Consider the following 13,577-nt stretch of genomic DNA (forward strand, 5'->3'; position numbering starts at 1 on the left):
GTGCCTTGCCCATTGTAAGAATATGGATCCTAAGAGAACCAAGTTAGGTTCTAGAGGTATTAAATATGTTTTTGTGGGTTATGCTCTCAATAGCAAAGCCTATAGATTATTAAATCTAGAAACGGATGTCATAATAGAATCAAGACATGTGGAATTTTTCGAGAATGTAATGGTAGCTAAGAAATTTGAAAATAATAATAATGATATTTTAATCTTTAGAAACTCACCAGAAGAGACATCCATAAAAGATGTTGAAATTGAACCTCGAAAAAGTAAAAGAACTAGAAAAGAAAAGAACTTATGACCAGATGAAATAGATCCCCAACTTATTTCTTTTTACTTAAAAAGCATTGGAAATGTTTGAGGACAATGAGATTAATTTCGTGTTCAAACCTTCATTGATATATTCTTTTATATTCTACTTTTCCATTGCTATTATTTTTTCAACATGGCATGGAGTCCAGAAGAGAGAAAAAGCTAGCCGATAGGAGATGATGTTTGTAAAAGGTGGATGTAACAATCAGTTAAGATGTGAAATAAAGAATTGAGGATGTTACTGAAATAGTGATATATATTAATAGAAATTTATTGTAATTCTTGACTAGAACACACTGCTTATTACAAGTACACTTATATAATCACTAACTTTTTTTCCTAGATAAGTTCTAGTTTGCATGGCCATTTTTCATATTTTCTTTTCTTATTTTTAGTTCAAATGCATGCAAAGCACCTTTGTGTTGTAAGATTGTCTGGTTCCAATAATCCAAGCAAAGGTGAGCTGCTTAACTTGCGAAGGAAAATGTAATATCCCAACTTTTCCAATCAAAAACAGGTTTAGTAACTTTTATAAGTAACATGTTTGTTTAGCGATATGAGAATTTATTTGAGTAATGTTATTTGCAGTCACTCAATGTCGTAGTCACTCTATGTAGTATATATGTGACGATTAGTAATTTGATACGTTAATGTAATAGTTTTTTTATTACTCTATGCAACAAATCACTAATCGTTACATGTATGTCATTGCGATAATAAACGATTGCAAATAGCATTATTCAATTTATTTACTTCAATCGGAATGGTAAAATAATTATGTTTACTTCTTCTTCTTCACAAAATCAATCTCTCAACATGTGGACAAAAATGATTTAAGTGTTTATAAACATGAAACTTGTGCTTTAGCAATTGATCCTATCGTTGATCTTAATCAAAATGGTCAATAAAAGGTTCAAGATTTGCAATTTGATTTTTGAAATTTGAAACTCTAATTCAGATTCTCAATTTCAAGAAAAATCCTAGTTTTAGAGCGAGGTTGTCCCCTCGTGTTGTCTTGATTTTTTACACTGGACGAAAAGCGAACACCCAAAGAATAATCGAAATGAATTTGGCTCCTTGTTGGAAAAACTTTCCTCTCGGCTCAGGGAGAAGACTGTTTAGGAAAGTCTTATGAGACTCAATGGAATGCTGTGAACATAAGAGCTAAGCTTGAGATGTACAAAAGGTATTAATTATGCATTACAAGGGAAAATGCTCCCTCTAGTTTCAATTTCATCACTTATTTCTAGCATTCCAATGAAAAGAATGGGGCTCCTGCAATACTCCTTGATCTCACAATTTTTCTCACCAAAATTCTCCATCTAATATCTTCTTTCTTGTTCTGTTTTCTTCTCCTCTGCCTAAAATTCCTGTAGTAGCAGAATAACATTGGTAAGCATACTGAACGTGGGAAAGAACGCGAAATGAAAATTGAGAACGAGGTTAAAGAAACACGAACCTGCACAAAGGAACCTTACAAAGGTCGGAATCAGCACAAAGACGAGAGTGCAATTCTAAGATCTGCCACATTCTCTTGCAATGGATGCAGCCACCTGGACCTCTCAACTTACACTGAGCAAAGTGGCGAATAAGCATTTCTAGGCCTTTACAAGCTTCATACTTACAAGGTGCCTGATCGTCTCTTAATATTTTGTCGTGTGGGCCAATAGTTCGACAACCGTCTCTACAAATATGAACAAGAGCTTCCATTGCCTCGTATAGTTGTAAATAAGTTTTTCTCTCGTTGATCTTCCTTGACCTCTCTTTTTTCGCCTGAACAAATAAAAATCAACATGCACTTCAGATCAAAAACAGAGAAATCACAGAATTACTGATTTTAGGTATTCAAAAAGTCATAAAATACTCACAACATCCTCATAAATAACAGACTCAATAATTTCTTTTTCCAGTTTTGGGTGGCTCTTTTTCATTATTTTCCATCCTTCAGAGGCAGAAACTGGTTTGAAATTTCTCAGGATGAAACGGTGGCAAATGAAGCTAAGCCGAGGAGCATCACAAAGCAATGCCAGCTGAAAGATATCGATTACATTCTCCGTATTCATCAATTCCTGCTCTAGCCACAACTCACACAGTCGCTTCAACCGAGGAACCACATATACATGTGACAACACCAGTAAAGGAAGTGCGAATTCCTCAATTTTTTCTTCTTCGTAGCTATAAAAGCATAACTCGCAATTAGTGAAGTGCAGAGTGAAGCCAATCTAAATGCAAAATACCACGAATATAATCTATTGGGATATTACTCTGATAATCAATTGGCAGATTAAAAAATCCGAAATAAACATTGCATAGGATAAAAATGATTACCAGGAAGAATATAAGAATCGAATGAAGACTCGAACAGCCTCGGGTGGAACACCACGAATTGAGATTGCTTGCTTACGATTACGCCTATGGCCTCTCGATTGCTTTAGCATACCTTTCAATACAGGAGAAGCTGCACCCTGTTTGTAGAAAGCCAGGAAATGAACATAAGTAACTTTACGATAGAGACATAATTCTCATTTACCAAATTAAAATAGCAAACAGCAGTCGCGACCACGCATCATATGGAGTTTGAGCTCATATTTAGTCATTCTATTCGTCACGAAAATCACTACCGGCCTATGTACAAGAACTATCTTTAAAGAGAAAAACGAGGAACAACTTACAAGAATACTAGCATGTGCATAGATGACGTTGTCGTAATCCATTAAGATTGAGACATCTGCTCGATAACCTTCGTCAAAGAGGCAGTCCAACGAATGATTCATAGTAATAGAGGCAGAGAAGCATGATTTAATCTTCGATTTAGTTGGCGTAAAGCCTTTTTGAGTCGGCAATGGAGGTGGAAGAGGAAATGCCATTCTATTCTGTAAATAATCAGAACATCATGTCAGCTAAATATTAAAGATTTCAGTGCATAGTTGCTCTTGAATTTTGTATTATCCTCCTCCCTAATTCTATTTAAAATTTCAATAATTCGGACAACAATACGAGAGAGTTCAGAGAATTACCAAAAATAAACACACTTTTATCCAACACACAGAAGCTTTATGGTTTCTACTCAATAAGTTTTAGAATTCATTTTCCATGATAAAAACAATAAATTTGATTCGACTTCGTCGGAACATGCGTTTGATAACCTATGAATCGTTTTTCCGAAACAAGGAAAACGACGATCGGATAAATGTCGGAAAAGAGGTTGTATTGACAACATATAAATATTTCATCGCAAATTTGAACAATGGAATCAGGAACGTAAGATCAAATATTATAACATAAGAAATGTTTTCCCAAAATCACCTTTAATTAAGGTTTTAGCTTTCATCTTCTTATTTATTTTGTGACTGTTACACAAAATGAAATTAGACATTTTCTGAAAATCCCATTAAAAAAGAAATATCTCAATACCTCGAATTTTTGCAGAAGGAACCACAGAACTATAATTTCGATATGCAAATCTTATTTTATTTTTCAGATTTCCACTCGGATCTCTTCGCTCGCTAACTCAATTTTCTACAATCTGAAATATGTATAAAATGCACGACAATTAAACCCAAAATTTTCCGAGCAATCTCCAAAAAGTTATCCCAAATGTCAAAGATTTTCTTGTAGCAATGAGATAGTTGGCTTTTTTAGGCCAGAGAGAGAGAGAAAGAGAGGAGATAAGAAGCAGAGACTGATTGAGATTCTGAGAAGAGAGAGCTTGTGTATATATAGGTAATATTGACAGACGGATGCATTTGTGTAAAGAGATAAGGACAAGAATTTGATTTGATCAATTGTGGAAATGAGGTGGATCTTTGTCAGCTCCGACGCCAACATTGTTCAACTTGAACCTCAAAAACGTGCGAGCCGTTCGTTCACACCGATTCCAGTCAATTCATATTCATTATAAAAAAGAAAAATTGCAGCAACGATCTCTGCCTTTTCAATTTTTATATACTTTATCATAATCTTCAATTTATGTCAACAAAAGCTCCTAATTTTTCATAAATATGCAGTTGAGGTCCAATTAGATGAAAATAATTACAATATTTTGCAAAAAATTTGACATTTTGACCATTTTAAGTTGGGGCATTTTCGTCAATTCCATGACGACTTATATTTTACAATATAATTATAGTTATATAATAAGGGATAATTAAATCAAAATACAAAAGAAAGAAAAAATCAAACCAAAAGATTATCATCTTCACGTTACACCCACTCTCCAACCCCATCCCAAAATCGAACTCAGAAAACTCACCTCCGCTGGCAGGTCAACCGACCATAGCCACCTATCTCATCGTAAATCATAAATCGCCACCACCACAATCAAACCAAAACCATTACCATTAGCATTAAACCCAACGTTTCTATTTGGAAAAGTCACCCAACCATCAATCTGTTGGAATTTCTTCCCTAGCCGACGATCTCAATCCCACATACACATCCCATACAATTAATCAGACAAACAACGCTGCAAGAAGACCAAAATGAAATTGAAAACCAAAGGAGTCGCACAGCTTAACCCCTCAAATCACTACCTCTAGTCCGCCACACTGTCGATGGTCTCACCCACTCTATGCGAGCATATTCATGGTAAAACGTCATCAAGTCAAAAGATAGAGATGGGTTGAATTTTCAAGACTTTGAAATTTTTAGTGATGGGTTGGGTTTTCATGGGCTTCGATGGATAGGGAAATCAATCAACGTTTGATGATGGGATGGTGGAGGAAGGTGATGGTAATTTGGTGAAGAAGGCAATGACACGACGATTTGAGGGGAGAAATGTTTGATGATTGGATCATTGTATGGATTGGGGTGGGGGTGAGACAGATTTATTTATTTATTTATTATTTTTAGTTTAATTGTTGCTTTTAAATGAAATTGATAATTTAGTATGGATGAAAATGGTCAAAATATCAATTTTTTGCAAAATTTTGGTCAACTAATGGTCAAATTGATAGTTTTCCATATGGATGGTTTTTCATCCATTTAGACCTTAAATTTTGCAAAAATTGAAAAGATTAGGGACCATTGCTGCAAATTTTCCTTATTAAAATTGATCATTTACTAATATTTTATTCACGCGCGCGGCATTGAACTCAAATATTTAAAATACATAACTAAAAGCTATAATGCAGATTTATAATATGAAAAATGAATGTGAAGTCCATTCATTTGGCACATTGCGGATATGTAAGAAAAAGTTTTGAATGTGAGTGTAACATTATTTTATTAAAAACTATGTAGTTGAAATCATGTCAAATCACCATTTAAGAATTTATTTTTTTCAAATAATATGAATTCTTGACTTTTTTATTTTTTATTTTTTCCTTTCATTTTTCAGACACCACTTGCGCTCAGCCAGCTCAGGTGAGACCTTGGCCGACCCTACATAAAGTACAAGGGATAGGGATTTGCAAGGATACCAATATCAAATTAAGATTTACCATTTATAATAACAAAAAGTGTTATATTTCTTTGGTAATGTAAAATCGCATGTAAACGATTTTTGTTGTCATCCGCAACTTCTTAATAGTTCTACAAGTCTTCCATGCAATTCCTCTATGATTGAGACGATGAAGCCTAAAACATGAAAAACATTGCCATTCTGACAAAATTAAACTCAATTAAAAGATTCTTGACAGGCCTAATGTTGTGTTGCAGCTCCTGTAGAAGATCCTTAGCCATGAACTTTCTTTTTTTTTTTTTTTTACAAGGTGTCCGGGCTTGCGTCCGACTAGATCATTGTCCCTGAACCTCCGGCCCCTCAGCAGCTCAGGGAGGTAAATCGCAGGATGTGCCCTTGTTGGCTCCCAGGTTCCCACAACTCATTTGGACTCCTTCCGCAAAGAGAGCTCTCCTCGCTGGGCGTTTGTTCAACCAAATGGCTTCCCCTCCATTTTAGCACCCAGTGTTAACTCCAAGAATCGAACTCTCCACCCTTGCTTCCAGCGTCCCAGCGAAGTGATTGTTCCACCAACTCGGATGTGCCCTGGGGGGCTCTTAGCCATGAACTTGTTACTCCTTGAAGCCCATTGATAAGAGTTTTTGCACATTTATTTAGGTCACAAACATGATTGAATAACGAGCAAAATGATTGAATTGGAACTTAATCTTGTTACATGTGTAAATTGTATGGAACACCGATGAACATGGTGAAATTCAGGAGAAAAGATGTGAAAAATGACTAAAATGACGCAAAGTGAAAGTTCAGGGACCAAGGTGCAATAATCTAAAAGTTGACCCGATGAACAAATCGAGAAATTGATTAAGCCAAATGCCAATTGATGATATCTTGGGATGATGGAATGAAAAGAACGAAGAAAAGATTTTAAGAAGTGAAGGATTCAAGTAGAAGAACCAAAATGAACTTCCTCCATAGTTGGTAGCACTATACGGCTACCCTCTATGCCCCCGCATAGAGGCAAACTGAAAACAAAAGGGCACAAAACTTTTACTCTATGCGATTGCATAGAGATGCTATATGCAGTCGCATAGAGCATTTTTATGCTAAATCCGTAGTTTCCTTATTCAGTCGAAACTCAAAACAAAAGGGCACAAAACTTTTACTCTATGCGATTGCATAGAGATGCTATATGCAGTCGCATAGAGCATTTTTATGCTAAATCCGTAGTTTCCTTATTCAGTCGAAACTCAAAACAAAAGGGCACAAAACTTTTACTCTATGCGATTGCATAGAGATGCTATATGCAGTCGCATAGAGCATTTTTATGCTAAATCCGTAGTTTCCTTATTCAGTCGAAACTCTTATGAAAACAAACTTTTTAGGGTTCTATATAAACAAAAACTCAACCAGGACGAGGGGACGCTATTTTTACAAGTTTTTTAGAGATTTTGAAGGAGAAATGAAGAGAGAACAAGAGGAAAACATCACACCAAGTGAAGATTCGATTGAAACTCGAGTCGGGTAATGACGTTTCTTCAACTATTTTTGTATTTTCTTCTTTTTAGCATGTTAGGCTAGATTTTTCATTGCTAGGAGATCGATGAACCTTCTAATACTACATTTGATTTTTGATTTGGATATTTGACATATTTAAACGCATGTTCCGAAATTGAATGATTTATTACGTTTATATCTTCATATTATTATTATACACGTAATTATATGATTGTGGTGGCCTGTTTTATGCATTCGAAAGAAGAAAAATAGGTTCGACATAGTATAAATCATCATAGGGTCCGATAGGAGATAGAAATATACCTCCATGCCTTGTGTGAATTGTTGGATATTCATGAAATCATAACGCATTTCGGTATGTTAGTATTCGTTAGAGAGATATAGTCGAATCACATATTAGGGTAGGTTTGGCATTGCTCAAGAGAGATTACTAAATTAAATTAGGAATATTGATTCATCTTTTGTGGAACTATGTGTCAAATTTGCATGATTAAAAATTGAATGGGTATTGCTTGGGGATTCGTGATCCTAGTGCGTTAGTACATTCATTAATTCCATAAATTCTAGTAGATTGTGTCCAAGTCATTTTGTATTTAATATAAATCTCTCATCCATAATTGTATCATAGTTTATATCTTCATTAGTTTAATCACAATACATCAATTTTACTTTCATGTTTCGGTTAAGGTCATAATAGGTTGATTTGAACTAATTCAATCCTTGTGGGATCGATACTTGGACTCATAGTCCATTTTACTATGCGACCGCACAGTTTAGTACTATACGGCCGCATAGTAGACCTCGATCATGGTTTTAAACCATGACCGAGCCACTCTCCCTTATTTCCTCCTCTTCACATATCTCTCGCACCACCACATTCACACACACTTCCCACGCATATTATACGGTAATTCCTCCTAACATTGGTGTGATAAATCAATACCCCACACTTCCATTGAGAATTCAAGGTATTTTCTCATTCCTTTTTCTCTATGAATTCCTTTAAGTTTGGTTCGTGATGAACCAAGAGTTTTTTGAGCTTGATTACAGAGAATGGGCAATAGGTAGTTGATGGGTTGTGCATTTTGAGCTGGGTTGTGTTATGGATTGGTGACACATCACATTTTAGGTATTTTGTAAGGTTTACAATGAATAAATGTTACATGTTCGATAAAATGCCTAAGCGAGCTTTGTTGTGCAATAGGTGGAATTCCGCATTCAATACTCTGAATATGTACATTAACATACACATTGTGATCAAATGCCATAGAAATTGAGCTAGAAACATTTACTCACCAACCACGCACATGTAGGCATCCATGTTAGGTTCACATCATTTCACAGCACCCACTTCGTCCCTTTAATTGAGCACCTGTACGACATTCAACGGGCATGAAATTTGAATATGTGCCACTCCACACTACGTACTTTCATATGCCTGGAGATTGCTTAAAAAAAATTTGATTTTTCTCGATGATGTCTGGGGGTGAAAGTGCACACTTGATCATGGGTCACTTGACACAATTTGGATTTTTTGAGCTCAGCTTGTGTGTGTGTGTTGTTATTTTGCATTCCTTATACATTCTTGAGCATGTTTTCTTGATATTTGCATACTATCACATGCATAACACATGAAAGGCCATGTAACACATCACATCCATTTTGCAACACGAAGGCACATGGATAGGTCACGGCATGTCACGGCACCCTACGTCCCCTACTTTACACCATTATTTGACACAACAAAAGAAGTCCAATTGATTTGAAATTTGAGTATATGTCATTGAATACTTTCATATGCTCGAAGATTGCTCGGGGAGATTTTGACATTTTTCGATGATGTCCTAGGCCAAACATGCGCACTCGGTCATGGGTCCAATTTTTCAAATATGCATGTTTAGGCCTAATTTTCTTAGTTTTTCATATTGGCACACTATTTACACTATCTTGCATATCATGTTTTGACGAGTGCACACCAAAGAGTTCTATATATATGTTGAAGCAAGTTTGGGGGATTTGTATAATACATGTCTTGCTAATCTTATTCCCTTTCTCGTTTTTCAACATGAAGTTTATTTTTACACCTTCCAGGATGCCTCCAAAAAGAACATCAAAAGGAAAAGAGAAGGTTGGTTCCACATCTGGCACAGCTCGGACTAGGGAGTCCGAAGGGAGTGTCAGGCGATTTCTATATTCAGACAAAGCAGCCCGTTACGCTAATGTTGTCCGTAAGTGGGCACTCATCCCTGAAAGGCCAATTAAGTTGGATGACTTCCCCAGTTTTAAATCGGTTTATTTAATCCACAACTGTGGTTGGGAGAAAGTGATTGAAAGACCACACCCAGTATATGAAAATCTGGTGAATGAGTTCTATGCCAACTTCAATACGAAATAGACACGCCTAGATCCGATCATCTGCATCAAACATGGGTTCGGGGCAAATGGATTATGTTTTCACCTGAAGTAATTCATGACTACTATTAGCTAACCTGGAATAATGTAGTCCTAGTCCCGCATGATTCCAACTGGATTGAGGTTGCAGAAGTTTTATTGGGACGTGAAAATGCTTGGCCTCTCCCTACTGCAGATTGGTATCAGATTGACCTCACCCCTTCTATAGCCATCCTATGGTTGTTCATATGCCACAACATCGAGCCCATATCCCATAGGACGACATTCACAAATCAAAAGGTGGGGTTTATCTATCATTTAGTTTGGGGCAACAAGATTGACTTGGCCACTTACATCTACAACCAGATACACATTACAGGCGCATGGGGAGACAAGCACACCTCACTGATTTTCCCGAGCTTGATAAGTGGGATCTGTAGAGCTGTAGGCATACAAGTTCAGCCTGGGGAGGCACCGGAGAAACCAAATCCCTTTATCAAGCGCCTCACACTCGAGGTCTAGGACTGGGCCAGAATTAAACATCAATAGAAGTTGGAAAACGAGCGCCGCTGACAGCAACATGCTAAGGAAGGACATGCAGCCGAGGACTTTGAAATGCCACAAGCTCCTCCACCACCGGCTGACATGAATACCCAGTTAATGAGGCAGATGTTTGCCACTGTGACTGGACACAGCCGAGACATGCAGAGTCTTCGGCACTCATTTGGAGCACTAAGTACCACCATCCAGCAGGTGCAGACCGATATGGCAACCACACGAAACTTCGCTTCCACTGCCAGCAGTGAGTCCCTTGCGCCACGATGACAGATGAGTACCTTTAACAGGCGATTGGGCATGTACGTTGGCAGGATGGATGGTATATAGTGGCGGGTAAACGAGACTTGGGACTGTCTAGGGAGTTTGGAGAAAAGGGTTTGGGCCATGCAAGTGGAGCAGACCTAGCAGTCTGCCATATTGAAAGAGATTTTATCCCGCCTTCCTCCCCTTCTGGAGATGATGCTGCCGGACCCAACTTTCCATCACAGCCACCATTTTGATCAGAGGAGTACTGTTTACCTCATTTTGACTTTTCTTCTTCATTTTGTCCTTAAAATTATGTCTTTAATCTTTTGTTAATCTTACATTGAGGACAATGTATTAACTAAGTTTGGAGAGGGTGACATAATTTAGATCTTTATCTGTTTTCCATTACTGTATAATGTATGCGTGATGAGTGTCGAAAAAAAAAATTTACATTTTATTCAGTTTATTTTAATTCTCTTCATGCATGCTTGTGTGGGCTTGATAACCTTATTAGCTATGATGATATTATTGGACTACTTTAAACTGCAAAACTTTGGATCTAGTGTTAATTAGACTAACTGATACTTGTTGATGCAACCTTGACATTATCTATGCACACTATTCATGCTTGATATATTAGGTGAATGATTGGATTATGAGCATAAAGTAGGAAAAAAATGATAACCCTCTATTGAGTTAACCCATAAACTACCTTGAGATAGTTTGATGATGGTTGAGCTATTATAGGGAAATATTAAGATGAGCGGGGGCTCCGTGCATAAACTTTATTGTGTGGATTGCCTAGACTAGTGGGGTGAAGAGTAGGTGAAAATCTTAAATTGGGAGTTGGTTTTGAAAACTAAATGTCTAGAAAAACAACAAAGGGCATAAAATTAATATGTGAGAATAAGATACTTCTTTTCATGCCTTTATGATTTGAGCAAGTAAGTCTGTAAGGATATTTCAAAATCTGGTGCCCTAAAGCCAACTGATTTGGGAGTCACCAGCCTAAAGCTCGATACATGGGTCATATAGAAAGCAAGAGAGAACGAGGTTAATAAAAAGTCATCTGATCGAGCCTTTATAACTCGAGTGAATAAGTCTGCAAGGGTTTAAAACCTGGTGCCCTAAGGCTAACTGGTTTGGGAGTCGTCGGCATAAAATTCGTTACATGGGTTATATAGAAAGCAAATGAGAAGATGATAATAAATCAGAAAAATTAAAGAAAAGTGAGAAAAACAAAAGAGAGACAATAACATGACGAAAAGCCCTTGGACATTTGGTTGAAGAAACTATACCTTTGAGGCGAGACAAGTAACCTAGTTTAATCTTGAGTGTCGAAGTAATCAAACTTAGGAGAGCCTTCACTTATTGAAATGTAAACCTGTGATAGTAAGACTAATCCAAACTACGAGAGGGTGAGGACTACAGTTATGTAAATTTCTAATCTTAAAACACAACCCCGGGATAATTGAGTGAAAAAAATAAGTTTGGGGGTCGTGTATCTCTCGAGCGAGTAAGGATACATTTGACCACTTGAGGTCGGGACTCAAATTCATCATGAACCTAATATTTTGGCATGAATTCACACACACACACACACGTCAATTTGCATTTAACAGGTAAATGTTAATGTAATGTTTGCACTGATAAATTTTCATAAAGTCAAATTGAATAACGAGCAAAATGATTGAATTGTGACTTAATTTCATTACATTTGTGAATTGTAGGGAACATCGATGAACATGATGAAATTCAGGAGAAAAGACGCGAAAAATGACTAAAATGACGCAAAGTGAAATTTCAGGGACCAAGGTGCAATAATTCAAAAGTTGACCAGATGAACAAATCGAGAAATTGATTAAGTCAAATGCCAATTGATGATATCTTGGGATGATGAAATGGAAAGAATGAAGAAAAGATACCAAGAAGTGAAGGATTCAAGTAGAATGACCAAAATGAACTTTCTCCATAGTTGGTAGCACTATGCGACCGCATAGTGCTACCCTCTATGCGGCCGCATAGAGGCAAACCGAAAACAAAGAGCACAAAACTTTTACTCTATGCAACCGCATAGAGCATTTTTATGCTAAATCCGTAGTTTCCTAATTCCGCCGTAACTCTTATGGAAACAATCTTTTTAGGGTTCTATATAAACAAAACTCGACCAGAACGACAGGGGCGCCGTTTTTACAACTTTTTGAGAGATTTTGAAAGAGAAACGAAGAGAGAACAAGAGGAAAACATTACGCCAAGTGAAGATTCGATTGAAACTCGATTCGGGTGATAACGTTTCTGCAACTATTTTTGTATTTTATTCTTTTTAGCATGTTAGGCTAGATTTTTCATTACTAGGAGATTGATGAACCTTGTAATACTGTGTTTGATTTTTGATTTGGATATTTGACATCTTTAAAACGCATGTTCCGGAATTGAATGGTTTATTATATTTTTATTTCCATATGATTATTGTGCACATAATTGTGTGATTGTGGTGGCCTATTTTATGCATTCGAAAGAAGAAAAATAGATTCGACATAGTATAAATCATCATAGGGTCCGATAGGGGATAGAAATATAGCTCTATGCTTTATGTGAATTATTGGATATTCATAAATTTATAATGCATTTCGGTATTTAGTATTTGTCATAGAGATATAGTCGAATCACATATTGGGATAGGTTTGGCATTGCTCGAGAGAGATTACTAAATTAAAATAGGAATATTGATTCATCTTTTGTGAAACTGTGTATCAAATTTGCACGATTAAAAATTGAACGGGTATTGCTGGGGGATTCGTGATCCTATTGCGTTAGTACATTCATTAATTCCATAAATTCTAGTAGATTGTATCCAAGTCATTTTGCATTTAATATAATTCTCTCATCCATAATTACATCATAGTTTATATCTTCATTAGTTTAATCACAATACATCAATTTTACTTTTGTGTTTCGGTTAAGGTCATAATAGGTTGATTTGAACTAATTCAATCCTTGTGGGATTGATACTTGGACTCATAGTCCATTTTACTACTTGTTAACGAACCGTACACTTGCGGTGGATTTTAAATCGAAGCAAATAATTTCGTGAACACCCATAAAACCAAAAAAAAAAAAAAAATGTTGAATCTTACAATATTTGCAGAGA

General features: G+C 36.4%; 1 protein-coding gene across 2 annotated transcripts; it reads right to left on the reverse strand.

Moving 5' to 3' along the window:
• Positions 1-1,213: 1,213 nt before the first annotated feature.
• LOC111402135 (BTB/POZ and TAZ domain-containing protein 4-like) lies at positions 1,214-5,093 on the reverse strand. Of its 2 annotated transcripts, none has more exons than XM_023030224.1 (6): positions 4,568-5,093; positions 2,988-3,188; positions 2,644-2,780; positions 2,184-2,490; positions 1,775-2,088; positions 1,214-1,685 (listed from the first exon to the last, which is right to left on the reverse strand). In XM_023030224.1, exons 2-6 carry the CDS (start codon positions 3,180-3,182, stop codon positions 1,562-1,564), a joined length of 1,077 nt encoding a protein of 358 aa, XP_022885992.1. In that variant the 5' UTR covers positions 3,183-3,188; positions 4,568-5,093; the 3' UTR covers positions 1,214-1,561. The 2 variants fall into 2 exon arrangements, with proteins under 2 accessions (XP_022885992.1, XP_022885991.1); XM_023030223.1 differs by lacking the exon at positions 4,568-5,093 and adding an exon at positions 3,730-4,006.
• Between the last annotated feature and the right edge of the window lie 8,484 nt (positions 5,094-13,577).

Source organism: Olea europaea, chromosome 10 (genome assembly GCF_002742605.1).
Source record: "Olea europaea var. sylvestris chromosome 10, O_europaea_v1, whole genome shotgun sequence".
Taxonomy (NCBI): Eukaryota; Viridiplantae; Streptophyta; class Magnoliopsida; order Lamiales; family Oleaceae; genus Olea; species Olea europaea.